The 18,066-nt window shown below is 36.2% G+C and overlaps 1 protein-coding gene and 1 pseudogene across 1 annotated transcript; one reads left to right on the top strand and one right to left on the bottom strand.

Annotated features, from left to right (window-relative positions):
• Positions 1-362: 362 nt before the first annotated feature.
• Positions 363-2,869, bottom strand: LOC125196846 (ABC transporter G family member 9-like). Its single transcript, XM_048095506.2, has 4 exons — positions 2,571-2,869; positions 1,614-2,406; positions 1,230-1,546; positions 363-1,128 (listed from the first exon to the last, which is right to left on the bottom strand). Exons 1-4 carry the CDS (start codon positions 2,631-2,633, stop codon positions 466-468), a joined length of 1,836 nt encoding a protein of 611 aa, XP_047951463.1. The 5' UTR covers positions 2,634-2,869; the 3' UTR covers positions 363-465.
• A 7,558-nt stretch (positions 2,870-10,427) lies between these two features.
• Positions 10,428-17,201, top strand: LOC148928525 (zinc finger BED domain-containing protein DAYSLEEPER-like; annotated as a pseudogene).
• Positions 17,202-18,066: the final 865 nt, after the last annotated feature.

Genomic DNA, 18,066 nt, shown 5'->3' with positions numbered 1-18,066 from the left:
AGGAAAATTCCAATGCAATCTTATCATCATTGGCCAAAATAAGTGGAAGATAAAAGAACAGTTGTTTTCGTCAATCTTAAAATGGAAGTTAGACACAAATGTTGGAGACATACACTCACCAGATTTAAGAATCTTATGTTTCTTTCAAAAGCAAATTGGCATATACTACTTCTTAGCATAAACACCACTAGAATATGGCCTCACATTATCTTTCAGCACATCTGATCTTCTCCAAATTAAAGAAAAACTTCGTTAAAAGTTCACAACTTTGAGTGAAATAAAAGAGGCAAAATTTTCACTCTTCAATTCTATATCTAATCATATAAATCCAAGTCTTCTAGACCTCAACTCAAAAGTCAAAATTGACAAAGAGGGTTACTTTATTTATTTAATCAAATCAGCTCTTCTCAAAGACCCTAATAATGGTGCAAATGTGATGCATTTTTGAAAGGATAAGAATGAGGCCTAGTTCCTGGTGACACCAACTCTCATGAGAGCAGCATATGCTATAAGCCTATATAGCAAGAGCATCACAGCCATGGCGACCACCGACACAACGCTCTCATTCCCGCCAATCCCTACCGCTTTTATGGCCGGAAAATCCCTAACAAGGCAAGTCTGATTCGGACCACAACGATACGTCTGATCATTCTCGTACTGCGACCCAAGCAGGAGCTTGAAGGTGTACTGGCTGATGGATATGTATTTGATCCATGATATGAAGACCGGGACATGCTGCACGTAGTACCCGCTGGCCAGGAGGAAGGTGAGCATGATCACGGATCCAAGTATGGTAGCGGACTTCTGGTCCATCACTGCTGCTCCTATGGCCAGCCCGAGCCCCTGGGAGCATAGCACGCTGTAGAGGAGCACAAACAAGCCCAAGAAGAAGGCCCAGGCTGTGTGCTTGAGCCCCGCCATCCAGTAGGTTATGGCATAGAAGACGGTCGGGAGGACTAGCTCCATGGGCAAGTCGCCTAGGGTTAAGGCCATGAAGTAGGACGAGAGACGGTACATCCCTGATGCTCGCTCTTTCGTTAGCATCATCCGTTCTTGAGGGAACGTAAAGATGGCCTGGAATAGCGGGTAGAACCCCCAAAAACCCGAGTAGAAGAAGAAGAGCCCGACCTACATTATCAATCAAAATAACTCATGTCGGACCAAATGAGGGTTAAGCCAACACCAAAGCTTCCATCAACTCAAAATCGAAAAAATCTAGCCCTCGTTACCTGGTCTTGCAAGTGATTGATGTCGGATTGCCACCAAAGGAGTCCAGCTAGAATAGCAACCACCAAAACTTGCACAATCTTGATTGTTGAGAAAGACTCATGCTTCCTTTCCTTGATTCCTCTCCGAAACAAGACTGAGAACTGATCCATCCATGTATTCGACCAACGCCTAAGCTTCCTATCGTTTGTCGGAATGTGAAGACTGCCATCCGCAGCAAGCTCCGACTTCACAGCTGCTGATAACTGCGATTGATAAGCATTCACAAGACTCTGCTTAATCGCGGCTTGATCTTCATTCGTATCCGCAGTTGCAACTCCTATAAAGAAATGCAACATATTCAACGACTCAGACACTCGTTAATCCTATCGAAAAAAAACACTCACCATTTGCAAGATCCAGCAAGAAATCGGCCGGATTCATGGCAACACTCGGAGCAAAACCCACACTGGAAAAATAGTCCAAGACGCTGTCTCCTTTGCCGAAATACAAAGGGTTCCCTTCCGACAACAAGAGCACCTTATGAAACATGTAAAACAGCCTACTCGAGGGCTGGTGAATAGTCATCACTACTGTCCGGCCCCCATTCGCAAGCTCCCACAGCGTGGAAACAATCTTCTGCGCAGTGGTCGAGTCCAAACCCGACGTTGGCTCATCAAGGAACAACAAGCTCGGGTTAATAAGCATCTCCTGCCCAATGCTGACCCGTTTCCTCTCCCCGCCCGAGACCCCTCTCAGGAACGGCCCGCCAATGATGCTATCCCGACACCTCGACAGCCCAAGCTGCGAGATGACGCCCTCCGCGTGCTGGACCTTGTCGGCCTTGGTCAGGGTCCTGGGCAGGCGGAGGAGGGCCGTGTAGACGAGTGTCTCAGTGACGGTGAGGTGAGGGTAGAGGACGTCGTCTTGGGTGACGAAGCCGGTGTTGCGCTTCATCGCGTTGGAGAAGGGCTTCCCGTTGTAGGTGATGCTTCCGGAGAGATCTCCGCCTAGCCGGCCGCCGAGGGCAGTGAGGAGCGTGGTCTTACCGCTGCCTGAGGGCCCCAGCATTGCCAGCATCTCCCCCGGAAATAGGCTGCCGGAGACTCCTTTCAGTATTAGTCTCTCCTCCGATTTCGCTTTCTTCTTCAACAGGCCTCCCGCCGCCTCGATTTTGATCCGGTAAACCACCTCATCGAACTGCATTTGAATCGAATCAACGAATTCCGAATAATAACAAGTCGTAATTTAGTAAATTAAACTGGATTATGATTCCCCCAAATCATAAAAACCTAAATTGGTTGAGATAATCGGAGAGTGAAATTGAACGTGAGAATGCATGCATGAATGAAATTGGATGATACCTTGAGAGTGACGGGGATGAAGATGGCCGGAGAGATTGGATGCTGGGATTCGAGGTCGGCCATCTCCGTGTGTGCGAAGGCGAAAAGGGAGATCGGTAGGTTAAATGGGAGGCATGAGAAGGGTATAAATAGAGGGGGAATTGGAATTGGAATTGAATGAGAGTTGCGTAAGGGAGTAAGGAGGAGGAGTCATAAATTGGGGGGAAATTGAAATGGTGGAAGAGTGGGGAATTGCGTAGATGAATATGTCATGCAAGGGAGGTGAGAGGGGAAGCTGGGCGGTCGCTACCTCAAATCCTCAATGTGTTATTACTCCACTTTCATAAGCTTTTCCTTTTCCCCGCAGCTTTTATTAACTCTCTATATCTCTCTCATCACCTGATTCATCTCCTGGTTTCCCTCTCTCAATGTATCTGCATATAACAATATTTGGCTTTACCAAAATCAATCTATAACATTCTTTCCTACATTTACGAATTCACAGCTTGCCCTACTCGCAAGCCGATTCCATTTCCACCCATATCTTCGCTTCAATTTATTTTAAAATTTAAATCAATGTATAAATATTTTTACTCAACGAGATTGCACTTATATCTGCTCTCTATTCACTTTCTTGTATATTGACAAAATATTATAGAAAACACTTAATACTATATTTTTGGACTAAAATTTTATTCATGCTATAAAGATTATTTACTTAATACTATATTTTTACTTAATACGGAGTACTATATTTTTTTTCGTGAGAAAGAACCGTTGATTCATTAATTTTCATTCAAGTATGTATGATGAATATGCTTTTGGGAAAGTACACAGAAATGAATGAATAAGTGCATTAAAAGTGGCAGTTTCATGATAAAAAAAAAAAAAAAAACAGAAATATGGATCATGAAAGGATATTATTGCAATGGGAAGTGATATAATAAAATCTTATATATCGTACAAACTCTAAATTATGATTTGGACCATTAAAAGTTATCAACATATTATAAAATAGTAGTAATAGAAAATGTCAACACAACATCAATCGTTGACACTGTGTTGACATTTTCTGTTGCTACTATTTTGTCATCTGTTGACATTTTCTAACGGTCCAGATCATAGTTTGGAGTTTGTACAATATATAGAGTTTGCATTTGATCACATTCTTATTGCAATGAATAGACTAAAAATATACTTTATGCGTCTCTCATAATTGTCCATTTTGATTCCGACACATATTTTAAGAAATGTAAAGAAAAATGGGTTGAAAAAGTAAATGGAATATGAGTTTCACTTTTATATATTTCTCCCTCCGTCTCCCAAATTTTATCACAGTTTGACCGGCACGGGTTTTAAGAAATGTAATGGAAAGTAAGTTGAAAAAGTTGGTAGGATGTATATCTTAATTTACTCTCTCTTACTTTATTCTCTCTACTTTATTCACTTTATACTTTATTCTCTCTACCTTTTCTTCTCTCTTACTTTTTTATCTATTTATTTAACACATCCAACATCTCTTTCTTAAACTCCGTGCCCAAAAGTTCCGCCTCAACTATAGTGAAACGGAGGGAGTAATAAATAGTTATAGTGAAGAGAAAGTAAAGTACGAGAGAAAATAATGTAGAGAAATCTCTTGTCTATATTATTCTCTCTCTTACTTTTCCTTCCCTCCACTTTAACTATTTATTATCAATTTTTCAAAACGACTGCAGAAAATTAAAGTACTCTATTTTTCATGGACGTAGGGAGTATTAGTTTTATAATAAAATGTGGGGTCTACTACTAAAAATGGTAAAAATTTGTGACAAATTTTGTGGGACGAGCGGAAATGGAAAAATGTGACAAAATTTTAGGGATGGAGGGAGTAGTTTTATAATAAAATGTGAATGTAATGAGTTAGTGAAATATAAGGTTTATTTATTATTTATGGTAAAAAGAAAATTGAAAGTGAATAACTAATATGGGAGGGGCGAAAATGACAAAAGATGACAATTAATAGAGGACAAAGTGAGTAGTTATATTGATATTTTTACGTAGTGTGTAGAGAAAATATTGTCATCGATTAATTCAAAGCAAACGCTAGTTAAGTTATAAATACGTCATTATATGATAATTTTAAAATTATGCTTGTATACCATATCACGAACTTATACCATTATTTCTGATTTTAAATAGAGATTTTAGTCATATATTGGAGTTTGACTAACCAAAAATATCATTCTCATACACTAGTTCGACCCCTAATTACTCGATATTACAAAAGAAAATTTGTCATTGAACTATATTGCTCGAGTGTTTTATTTGAATATGACATAGTGCGTGTGTAGTAATTAGAGTAATTGGAATCCGATATAGTACAAAGTTCTCTATTAAAGTGAACACTTCGAGTCGTCTAAAGTGTGTTTTGTGTTAACTGGTCCCAAAATTAAAGAATCAATTAATTCAAACATTACCTTTTTTTCGTTAAGAAGTCGAGTGACACTAAATGCTTTTACTATATAAGCATATTGAAACATTAATATAGTAAAGAGATAGAGAAAACCATTCATTTTTCTATTTGAAATGCATATCCACTATATCGAAGATTTTTGTTAGTGAATTAAATTCCACGATGAACTATTTACGTATGCTTACACGTATTTATCGAACAATCTTTGAATCGAATTTTGTGTCACATTTATGCTATTAAATGTAAAAATATTAGCAGTATTTGTTTCAAATGATGTTCTAGCATTAAATATATATACTGCCGCGTGTAGAATGCATGAATATGAACGTATACTAACCGAGTTGATTAATTCCCAAATGGGATATATAATTTGTTCTACAATCTTTTGCGTTACACGATATTTCAGTAATAAGTTACTACTAGTTTTAATATTACATAATATTTCAGATTAACATTTACAATAAAAACTAAAATTTGAAAATATCATACGCGATAATATTAGGGGTGTCGAAACGGGTATCGGGAAACCCTCAACCCGCCGGGTAACGGGTACCCGCTACCCGACAACAATGGGAAACGGGGCGGGATCGGGTAGTTCGTTTTCAATTTTTGTGGGTATGGGTATACCTGCTACCCGTGCGGGTATACTCGTTAAACCCGATAATACCCGTTATTTTTAGGGTAAGGGTTTTCAAATATTTTATTTTAGTTAATTAATTTCAAATCTGTATATACTCCCCGACGATACACTTTATTTTCAATTATTTATCCGCTGCCAAATGACGGATTGCAAGATTTGTGAAAGTGAAACTTTTATTAGTTTAGTGTCTTTATATTAAAGATTTTAAATATTTAGACTTTTAGTTGAAGTTATTTATATTTAGACTTTTGATGAAAGTGAATTATTTTTAGTTTTATATTAAACTTTTGAATGGTGATTTAATTTTAGACATGCTTGATGTTTCTATCATATTTGCTTATTTGAAATTTGGATTTGCATTATATTTCATACGTAGTCATATTATATCTAAGAGAGGAGAAATCACCATATTTGTGCATAATTAATCGTTGGAAATTATGCAAATACAACAAAGTAAAAAAAAATACAAATCTAAAATCATAGTGTAGCAACTAGCAACAATCCCTAAATTCATTCTAGAATTTCAAACATGTATATATAGTTATTGAATTAGATGACTAGTATTGATGATAAGCGAAAACTAAAAGCATAATACCATTGAATAATATAATACGCAATTCAAGTAATGTATGCGGGTTTGGGTACCCGCAACTGCGGATTTGGGATACCCGATGCGGATATGGGGTTACCCGTTTAACTATACGGGTCAGGATTGGGTAGTATAATATTGACGTTTTCGGATACGGGTACCCGCAAAATCGGGTTTGGGTACCCGGGAACCCTTTTCGACACACCCCTACGCCATATATTTAAAATATAGATAGTAATTAATATTTATAATAAAAAATTGAAATTTGTAGAAAATATCATAAGCCATATATTTAAAATATATAAAATAATATATAAGGAGTATATTAGGGTTCTCACAGCTCTTTAGTAGTGTCAAACACAGTATAAATCACAGCTCTTGGATCCTTAGGATTTGATGATTGTAATAGTCTACATTATTAGACTATATACAAAGGGTTGTAATCAAATGAGAACCAAATTTAAAACAAGAACTAAAAATCAATGTTATCTAAAATTTAATGATCTAATGCCACCAAAGCATGGTAATAATTTCGTTTAATTTAAATATAACATGGAAGGAAACCTGTATATTACATTATCGTGATATACTATCTATCTATACTATATTAAAAGCTAAATGTTGGAAAAATTTAAAATATTAAATGATTGATATGTGAAGATTACTATAGTCTAATTGCATTTCCAAAGTAAAAATAAAAAAGTGGATTGTAATCACATTAATGATGATATGGTGCATTCCACTTCTCAATAAAAATTAAGTAAATTGAATTTTCTTAAATACTAATCGTCAATAGTTTAAAGGGTAAAACAAATATTTATTTTAGAGCCAATTCTTTAAAGTCTAATTATTTTATATTGATTGGAATTACATTATTTAGCTTAACTTTATGTAATTTTTAGTAGTAAATGAAACTATGTATTATGTCTAAAATTACAACAATATATCAAATAAAATCCATCTATTTGTTGGTAGACATGTGAAAGACATACAATTAAAAATATGTATAAATTTTTACACTTGAATTTACATATATAAAAGAGGAGTTTAAAAAAATAACAAAAATATCATTAAAAATATTATAAAATTATATTAAAACTTAAATAAAGTAATAAATAAATTGCAGCCGTTTCCAATTTATTAGTAATGTTCATTAGGTTTGTTCATTAGGTTCACAATTAAATAGCAATATTCCGTTTTCAATTTAAAAAGTTATTATACTACCATTAATAATAGTATTTGGATTTATTAATTTAGGTTATAAATTAGGAGAAGTTAAAAGTTTATTTTATTCTTATGATAAGGGGATAAAGTAAAAAGTTTTTAGAAAGGATAAGTGAAAAGGTTTTGGAATAAAAGCTTCATGCTTTAGTTTTATAGACCGGATAGAAATAGAAATGTTTTATAATCAGGGCTATTCTACTGCTTTGTAGCTGGGATAAAATTAAGTTGCAGCCTGAAAAAAGTCGGCGGCATGTCCTGACCCGCGTGAATAGTGCACATTTTCACTATTAGGCTGGGTGAATTTATCCACCAAAATGGGTTTATTTACTGTTTGAGGTGGATTTCTGATACGAGCGTGTATCTCAATATCTCTCATATCTTTATTATTATATTATCATATCTTTTCCATATATTTGTGATCTAGTTCACTAAATTAGGTTATTAGTAGGATTATTATATATAGGGCTATTGTTATTCTCTTTAATGAATCAATGAAATAACTTATTTTGCTCTACTTATTTTAGGGCTAACAATTTTTGACACGACACGAATCCGCACGAATAATTGGGTTTGGATCAAGTCTTATTGGATACAGGTCATTATTGGGTTGACCCACTATGAACACGAAAAATGTGGGTTGGATGCGGGTCGGATGCAGTAACCCGTTAAAAATAATATTATTATTTTATTATTCTTATTTTATTAAATTATTAGACTTAGGGAAATAATTAGATTTAGGGTTAGGATGAGGAACAACACTAGTTGCCGCCATTCCCATTTCCCACTTCTATATTTGCCTATATCCCTCACAATTCACATTACTTCTGAAATCGTCGCCGCTCATCATTGCCGAAAACCTGGAGTTTGGTGCTTTCGCCATTGTCGTCGCCCTGCTTTCTACTTCTGATAAGATTATACTTTCAAACTAGCATCCCCGTCGTCGTTACCTTTTACTAAAAGTATCTTCTACAGTATATTTTTATAATCACCTTCTCAAGTTTTTAGTTTGGAAATTAATTTACTATTCCAGATTTCTTGAAACAACATATAATGATCTACAAGTGTTTTATTTTCCATTTTGGAAAATATTTCTCATCTTAACACGACTGATACAGGAAAAGTTGAGTATCGTCTAGCGCCACCGATCAAGAAGCCCGGTTCTCTCGAGTGTGACAAGCTCTACTTGGTGTATTAGAGGTGAAAGTTTGGTGTTCTTGCACCCACTATTCCCAAACTATATTTTGATCTCATTAATTATGCTACAGTTGCAATTTCAATAATTAAAGTAGTTTAATTTTTTTTTTTGGTGTTTTGATAATACACACTTGAGTGTTTTAGCAAGGCATTGCCAAGCTGTTTTGGCATATCAAGCTTGATAATTATGTCTATTTTACAGTTCGTTAAGGGTTTACTTAAAATTGAAAGGTCCATGCAACATTAAATGTTCATTCCTTTATATTGATTGCTTCCATTAAATGTTGTCATTTATATTGCTCTACGTGATTGTGACTTAGCAATCTTTTTTAGTTCTTATTTTATTATAACTATTTTCTGTATATTATACTCAATTCTTTGTGTCATATATGAACAATTTTGATATCATATTTTCTGAATGCTTTTTAAATTTGTTGCATATAGAGATTAATTAGTAATCATGTCAATCAATTTTGGAGTTGGGAGTAGCAGCAGCCTTGGTGAGTCTCCAACAATAGCAAGTGAGACCCTAGCCGGAGATCTAGCCATGGAGATTGCAGAGAGTCCTAATCCAAATAATGCTAAGCCACCAAAGCCGAACCCGAAAAGAAAACAAAGGTCAGATGTTTGGAATCACTATAGAGTCGAATCGGATGGTGATGGTTTAAAGACATGTCATTGCGTGCATTGTGGCCATAAATAGCAGCGAGTTTCAAGTAAATCTAGAACTAGAAACATGTTACGTAATTTGGAAAATTGTCCTAGAAAGAACACAAAGGATGTTGGTGAAATTATGACGGGGTGAATCTAAGTTTGATCCTAAGCACTTTTGTACGATGATATGTTCTGCTATAGTTGTTCATGATTTGCCATTTCGATTCGTAGAATACGAACAAATTGTAGCTTGTTTTGAGTACCTCAAGTCGAATATTAAATTGGTTACTAGAGACACAGTGAAGGCTGATATCTTGAAAATGTATGAAAGAGAAAAGATTGTGATTAAGTCAAGATTAGGTAAAATACCTGGTAGATTGAGTTTGACTTTAGATTGTTGAAGTTCCATTACCTATGATGGTTATCAATCACTAACATGTCATTTCATTGATGAAGATTGGGTATTAACAAAAGTTTATGTTGAACTTTTACTTAATTCCATCTCCACATACTGGCGCAGCATTGTCTAACAAGTTATTTTCTATGCTTTGTGATTGGGGAATTGAAAATAAAGTGTTTTCTTTAACTTTGAATAATGCCAGTGCAACTGATTTGTCAGTGGAGTTGCGCTCACACAAATGAATATGAATAATTTACTTCTTTGTATTGGTGAATTCTTTCATATCCATTGTTGTGCACATATAGTCAATTTGGTTGTTTAAGATGGTTTGAAGGATATTGAACAATCTGCTGTGAATATTCGTGAGAGTGTCAAGAATGAGCAAGGTTCACAAATAAGGAAACAAAAGTTTCTAGAATGTGTCAGCAAAGTAGGTTTGGATCGTAGGAGAGGTTTGAGGCAAAACGTGACTACTAGGTGGAATTCAACCTTTTTGATGCTTGATAATACAGTATATTACAAGAAAGCTTTCATGCATTTTCAACTCTGTGATTCCAACTATAAGTTTTTTCCTTCATTAGAAGAATGGAACAAAATTGAGAAGATTCATGGTTTCTTGAGCTTGTTTTATGACGTCTCTAATTTGTTTTCTGGAAGCAGCTACACTACATCTAATCTGTACTCTCGTTCAGTTGTCATGTGCTATAGTTCATTGAGACAACATCAAAATAGTTCAGATCCGTACCTCAAAAAAAATGGCTGAATTGATGTTACCAAAGTTTGAGAAGTATTGGTCAGATTTCAGTATGATCTTGACTATAGCTGTTGTCTTTGATCCATGCTATAAGCTTCAATTTGTGGACTTCTTTTATAAGAAGCTATATGGCCCCAACTCTAGTCAGTTTTCGTTGGTGAAAGAGAAATTGTTTGCATTGTTTGAAGATTATTACAAGTTCTACAATGACAAATTCGATATTAATAAAAATGGAAATTCTATTGCGAGCGGACATAATTGTGACTTCACAAATGCGGATTCAGTGGCAGTGGTGGAGGTAAGTTACTCTCTAGCGTTATATATTGTCAATATTGTCTGATTTTAATGATTTTCCATGTTTATTTGCATCTTAATTGCAGGAGTTCAATTCATTGGATGTTGAGTTCAGACTGAGACAATAAAAATCCCAATTGGAGTTGTACATGGATGAAAAAAGATTGGATGTCAAATCCAGTCTTGATATACTTAACTATTGGAAAGGATCACAATTCAAGTGCCCACATGTTGCTTGCATGGCTCGTGACATTTTGAGCATTCCCATAACTACTGTTGCTTCTGAATTCGTGTTAGTGTTGGTGGAAGAGTTCTTGACCAATATCGTAGTTCACTCAAGCCAAGCAATGCGGAGGCAATAATTTGCACTAGAGATTGGTTTTTTGGGAAAAAAAAGTACTCTCTGAAAGAACTGGCAGCGGAAGCGTGCGGGGATTTCGAATTCACAATTTAACAATTAATCGAACAAATAAATCACATAATAATCAGATCTATTTAGCAGATTATTTAGACAAAATCTATTCGCGTAATTCTCACATGTATCATGCTCATAACTTGAATTAATCATGCTTTAAGTATATTGAAACCTAAAACATGCTTTTCTACGGAGCAGAAATAATACCTAATTAATTCTCCAAAGAATTGATGATGGCTAGCTACTTCTCCACGTGACGCTTTGAATACTAGACCACGGATCTTCTCTCTGGTTCCTGAACTGTACTCCAATATCAGTGTGGACTGATCTCACCGGAATACTAGGACTTAAATAAAAAAGACAGAAGAAATCCTTCTCCAACTATGAGAAAATTTCGATCCCTACACAGAGAGAGAGAGGGGAACGAAAATTTTAAGCAATAATAATTATGATTTCTGTCTCCTTTATTCTCCTATTTATATTAAGTTCCTTTTGAGCCCAGACAGGGATCTATGGAAGGTTTTGGATATAGGCTTATCTAATTTACTTTTTAGTAATTAAATTGAACCCACAATTTAATGTAAGCTTTAATTGGTATATTACGAGCAGCCGCTACAGAAGTAATATTGAACTCTCCCCATCCAAATCCGAAATTACAAGTAATCCGGGTTTCCGTTTTAACTTTCATTTCCCGCGCTTAAGATGAAAATGTCCATTAATTAATTAATGTCTGCTATGGACTTAATTAATCAACTTGTTATTAATTCCAAGAGTGGACTTAGCATGAAACGCTTATTTATTATTCATAGAGTGATCAAACTCCAACTAGCTAGGTTCCGAATAATAAAACCTTGTTTCGCGCTCCTCTTGAGGACATTATCAAACGGGAATCACCTCGCGCACAATTCAATATAATAGTAATCCTAGCACCGCTAGATATTAATCACCACTACCCAATATATCAGGATTATTGGGTTACGAAAAACCGCACCATTTGATAAGTCAAAGTAATGCATAATCAATACTGTATGCTCAATGCTAACCTACATTGATTATGAAACAAATATTTATCAAGACCTCGCCTTTCAGTAGATAGCACAAAGACAAGTCTTGCTGTTAGATTCGTTCAGTGCTTTACCACACCAATGTCATCTTATTTCAGTGAGGCTTAGAAATATGCGGACTGACATTGCAACCTTTCACAATGGATAGTCTAATTCCATCTAGGTCGTGAAATTCTTCTTTTTCTTTGTTTAGGACTGACCGTGTTACCTTAAAGTGGACGCCGCCCACAACCGGTCTACTAAAACAAAGACTTAGACTTTGTTAAGTTAACTTATACATTTAAACATGAAATTAACATCCATTAAATGTAAAACATAACAACATTATGACAAAAAATAATCTGCTTTATTCCTTGGAAAATAAAATAAGAGTTTTACAGTATTCAATTACTCGAAACGTAATTTCTAGTATATAAACTCTAACACTCTCTCCGAAGAACCTTGATACCGAGAATGTGTCCCACATCACCCATATCTTTCATCTCGAACTGGCTGGACAACCAAGTTCATACTGATGAAAACATCTTTTTATTGTTTCCAATTAGAAGAATGTCATCTACATATAAAACTAAGAACACAACATTTCCTTTTTCAACCTTCTTATACATGCAGGTTTCATTAGGAAACTTTTCAAATCCAAACTTTTGAACAGTTTGATCAAAACATTGGTTCCATGATCTAGATGCTTGCTTGAGGCCATAAATGACCTTCTTAAGCTTCCAAACCATGTGTTCCTTACCCTTTACCACATAGCCTTCGGGTTGTTCCATTTAGATGGTCTCCTCAAGACTCCCGTTTAAATATGCAGTCTTAACGTCCATCTGCCATACTTCCCAATCCATGTAAGCTGCTATAGACAAAAGTATACAGATCGATTTGAGCATGGCCACTGGGGAGAAGGTCTCATCGTAATCGATGCCTTCCCTTTGGGTATACCCCTTAGCCACTAGTCTTGCCTTAAAGACTTTAACTCGTCCATTGGGTCCACGTTTATGTTTGTATATCCACTTGCTCCCAATGGCAGTACAACCTTCGGGTAGGATAGACAAATCATAGACGTCTTTGTCTACCATTGATTGTAGTTCCGAATCCATTGCTTTCACCCATTCGCAATGATCGACATCTGGCTGTGCTTTTGCAAGATTCCAGGGATCAAGTACATTGCTGTCCGAGGAGTGATCCATGCACTCTCCCAAACCAATGTATGTTTCGGGCTCATGAGAGACCCTCCCACTGCGACGTGACACTATAACATTTGGAGTAGTAGTTGAAATTTCTAGAATTGTTGTTACACTAGGTACTTGTTCTTGGTTAATGGAACTTGTGACTGAAGTTAGCTCTTCAAGAGCTATCTCACTGCTGGACTTATGATTCATTGCAAAGTCTTCATCTAAGAATATGGCATGTGTGCTCACAAAGACTTTCTTATCTTGGAGACTATAGAATTCATAAGCTTTCGATCCTCTAGGGTAACCTATAAACACACATACCTCCGTCCTAGATTCCAGCTTAGTTGGATCCTTTTCTAACACATGAGCCGGACACCCCCACTTTGAGATGTTCTAGATTGGGCTTACGCCCAGTGCACAACTCATATGGAGTAGTAGGAATCAACTCATATGTGTTGCTGATAGCAAGGCATGTCCCCAAAACGAAATTGGTATCCGTGCATAACTCATCATCGATCGAACCATGTTTAACAAGGTCATATTCCTTCTTTCAGCTACGCCATTCTGCTGGGGTGTGCCCGGCGCAGTCAGTTGGGATTAATTCCTGACGCTGGTAAGTAGTCTAAAAACTTGGCACTTAGGTACTCGCCTCCGCGATCAGATCGCAGGTGATACGCTCGGATTTTGCACGGTTTTAAGGCCATTATTTGGCCCATTTTTAAGGTCAAAGTTGCATTACATGTCCATTATTTGCATATTTGATCTATTTTGGTATTTTGACATGTTTTGCTAGAAATGTGCATATTTGAGCCTAAAAAGGGAGTTAAAACGCGAAGTAGGAGATCTGGAGAGCTTCAGGTGGTGTCCGGCGACCACCGCAACACTTCCAGCGACCGCCGGCACTTAGCGAAGACAAAGACACGCCCGGAAACCGCTGGGATGTTCGTGTCGACCGCCACAAGGAGTCAGAAGCTTCTGGACAACGCGCGACGACTGCCGGCCAAGGTCCGGCGGCCCGCCACAGAAACGCGGCGCGCGACAACTGTCTTCAAAATCAATTTTCCTATTGCTTGGACGGGACTTTTTTGCCAAATTTAAATCCTTCTCAAGCCTATAAATACCCCATAACCTAATTTATATTATTCACCAATCTTAGAGCCATAATTCCATCCCCTACCTTACACATAAATTCCTCCATCTTCTACAAGGAGCATAGAATTCAAGGGAGATCAAGCAAGAGTAAGATTAATTCTTCCGGGTTTTATCTAGTTTTTGTTAGATTGAACATGTCTTATTTTTCTTATATTTATTTAGATTATCTGTCTATGGATAGGTAAATTTATAAAATCCTAGGGATGAAAGTAATTGACTCTATGTAGTTCTTTTTATTTTGTTTAATGTTCAGAACTCGTTTTACTTTAATTATTCCTTGGTTTATATTTAACTGCTTGGTTGTTACTTTGATTTTTGTTAATCTCTTATCAATGATGACTTTGAGTGGTTTATATTTTATGTGTCAATGCAATATTTGTGACATGTGTATGGATACACGATAGGAATAACTCCTAGTCTAGCTTGAGTCGGATGAACACATAACTAAATAATTCGAACTACTAATGAGTTGATGAAATCACAACCCTAGGATTCACTTGTCTCATCTGCTTTCTCAAACCAAGTTAACTGCAAACTGCGAAGCTGTTTCACTGTTTTCATTTAATTGCTTTGTTTACTTGCTTTTATTTTCTGTTTTTCTTAGTTTAATCAAATATCAACTTTGTGTCCAAATAGTATTTGAGACTGAGTATGTGGTAGACAATTTGTAAATTTATTCCCCGTGTTCGATATCCCGGTACTGACCTTTAGCTATACTTGATCTACCCTGTATACTTGTAGGTATTTTTAGTGCTAATAAAAAGTGCATCAAGTTTTTGGCGCCGTTGCCGGGGAATACTTTTACGCATAGATTGATATCACAGAAAGGGGGATAATACTACTTTGGATTTTACTGCTTTATTTATTTTATTTTATTTTATTTTTATTTTTTTATTTTTTAAAAGTTTATTTTGTTTGGTGATTAGCGATGGGGAAATGGCTAAAGAATTGGCAGCCATGAGAATGAGGATCGAGAAGATTGAGTTGTCAAGAAGAGAGAAAGGTGAAGCTACTACGGTGGAGGACATGCACTATGGCCATCAAGGATATCAGAATGGATACTTCAATGATTATTATGACCCTAGTCAGGGGGATCATAATTATAATAATTTTTCTGATTATTTTTATCCTCCGAATTTTTCAAACAATAATGGTGGTTTTGGCAAATCAAATGTAGGTGCAGAAGAGGAAATTAGCGGAAGGGAGCTGCTAATAATCAAATTCATGTTGGGTAAGATGAGGGATGAGGGATGGATTCGGATAGAAATCCAAATTGAGAAGCTTGATGCCATGATTGAGAAGCTTATAGCCTTAATGATCTCCTTACAAACATCACTTTTCAACATGGCTACACGCTTAAGAATTGAACTTCAGCCACGTCAATTTCCACTCCATCCTAAACAGAGAGATAATAGTTCTTTTGGTTTTGGTAATCATCTTCAGTTTTCATGTAACAACTTGTTAATCAACTTGTTATTAATCAACTTGTTAATCTTCAGTTTTAATGTCTGCTATGGACTTAATTAATCAACTTGTTATTAATTCCAAGAGTGGACTTAGCATGAAACGCTTATTTATTATTCAAAGAGTGATCAAACTCCAACTAGCTAGGTTCCGAATAATAAAACCTTGTTTCGCGCTCCTCTTGAGGACATTATCAAAAGAGACTCACCTCGCGCACGATTCAATATAATAGCAATCCTAGCACCGCGAGATATTAATCACCATTTCCCAATATATCAGGATTATTGGGTTACGAAAAACCCGCACCATTTGATAAGTCAAAGTAATGCATAATCAATACTGTATGCTCAATGCTAACCTACATTGATTATGAAACAAATATTTATCAAGACCTCGCCTTTCAGTAGATAGCACAAAGACAAGTCTTGCTGTTAGATTCGTTCAGTGCTTTACCACACCAATGTCATCTTATTTCAGTGAGGCTTAGAAATATGCGGACTGACATTGCAACCTTTCACAATGGATAGTCTAATTCCATCTAGGTCGTGAAATTCTTCTTTTTCTTTGTTTAGGACTGACCGTGTTACCTTAAAGTGGACGCCACCCACAACCGGTCTACTAAAACAAAGACTTAGACTTTGTTAAGTTAACTTATACATTTAAACATGAAATTAACATCCATTAAATGTAAAACATAACAACATTATGACAAAAAATAATCTGTTTTATTCCTTGGAAAATAAAGTAAGAGTTTTACAGTATTCAATTACTCGAAACGTGATTTCTAGTATACAAACTCTAACACTTTCTCCGTCCCATTCAAGATGACCACCTTTCCTTTTTTGTTTGTCCCAATCAAGATGACCACTTTCCAATTTTTGGAAATAACCACCTCTCTCCTCTCTCCTAATTAAAATATTCAACTACCTTTTTTCTCTCTACTTTATTTCACCTAACAACAATTCCTAAAATCCCGTGCTACTCAAGAATGCGGCCATCTTGAGTGGGACGGGGGGAGTATTAACTTTTTATTTAGTGAATGTTAACTTTTATGATTATTATTATATTTATTTTATTAATTCTTATTACCTTTCAAACGTATCAAAAGAGAAATACCAACAAATGACTTAGCCGAGGACTTTTTAAATGTTGATGATGAACCTCATACTAGAAGCTCCACAACCTAAACAGCCTTTGGCTTTTGTTACTTCTTGAAAGCTTCAAAGGTTAGCTTACTACTTCACTTGATTTGTACAAATTCCTTTCCTCCATTTGTTTCTTAACTAAATAATCATTGTGTAGAAGTCAGACAGCAACTTAGGGTTTTTTGTATTATGTTAGCTTTATTGAGGATTTGGAACAAAAGTTTATGTGTTTTGTTGGGTTTTTTTTGGTTGTGTTGGAATTTTGCTGTAATTATGTAGAATCTAATTTTATTATTATGTTTCTAAGTGATTGTTTAAAATGGAACATCTACATGTTATATGGATTTTTAAATTCTTGCACTTTTTTATGCAATCTGTAATCGTGTATAATATGGCAGATTCGTGTCATTACTCCCGGGTCAACCCAAAGTGGTTTGTGTCATTATCGTGTTTAGGTTGGTGTCGTGTTGTTACCGTATCGGATCAACCCAAAGTGGTTCGTGTCGTTATCATGTGTGGTCAACCAAAACTGGTTCGTGTCGTTATCGTGTCCGGGTTTGAAGGTGGCAGGTCGGATTCATGTCCAGGTTGGGGGTTTCCTTAACAGGTTAGGTTCGGATTTGGCCTTATTAGGTTGGATCGTTATCGGGCTGACGCGATAACGACCCAATCTGTATGATTTGCCAGCCCTACTTATTTTATCGTTTATTGATTGAAGAGGCTCAGTTTTCTCGCGACTTTCTCCTACTTCTTACTTGATAAGGGGTTAAACCCTTATCAATTGGTGCTTTCATCCTCGAACTCATGGCCGAAGTCAATCTTCGTTCATGGCCAGAGTTATCGCATGCGGCCAATGGCTTGCAACTGAATCCAACAGCCTTGGAGTACATTCTTGCTAAGTTCTCTC

The sequence above is a fragment of the Salvia hispanica genome, chromosome 4 (genome assembly GCF_029641045.1).
Source record: "Salvia hispanica isolate PSC_SH4W2 chromosome 4, Shi_PSC_v1, whole genome shotgun sequence".
NCBI classification, from domain to species: domain Eukaryota; kingdom Viridiplantae; phylum Streptophyta; class Magnoliopsida; order Lamiales; family Lamiaceae; genus Salvia; species Salvia hispanica.
The sequence above is the reverse complement of the archived record's forward strand: the minus strand, read 5'-3'. Positions and strand labels throughout refer to the sequence as shown.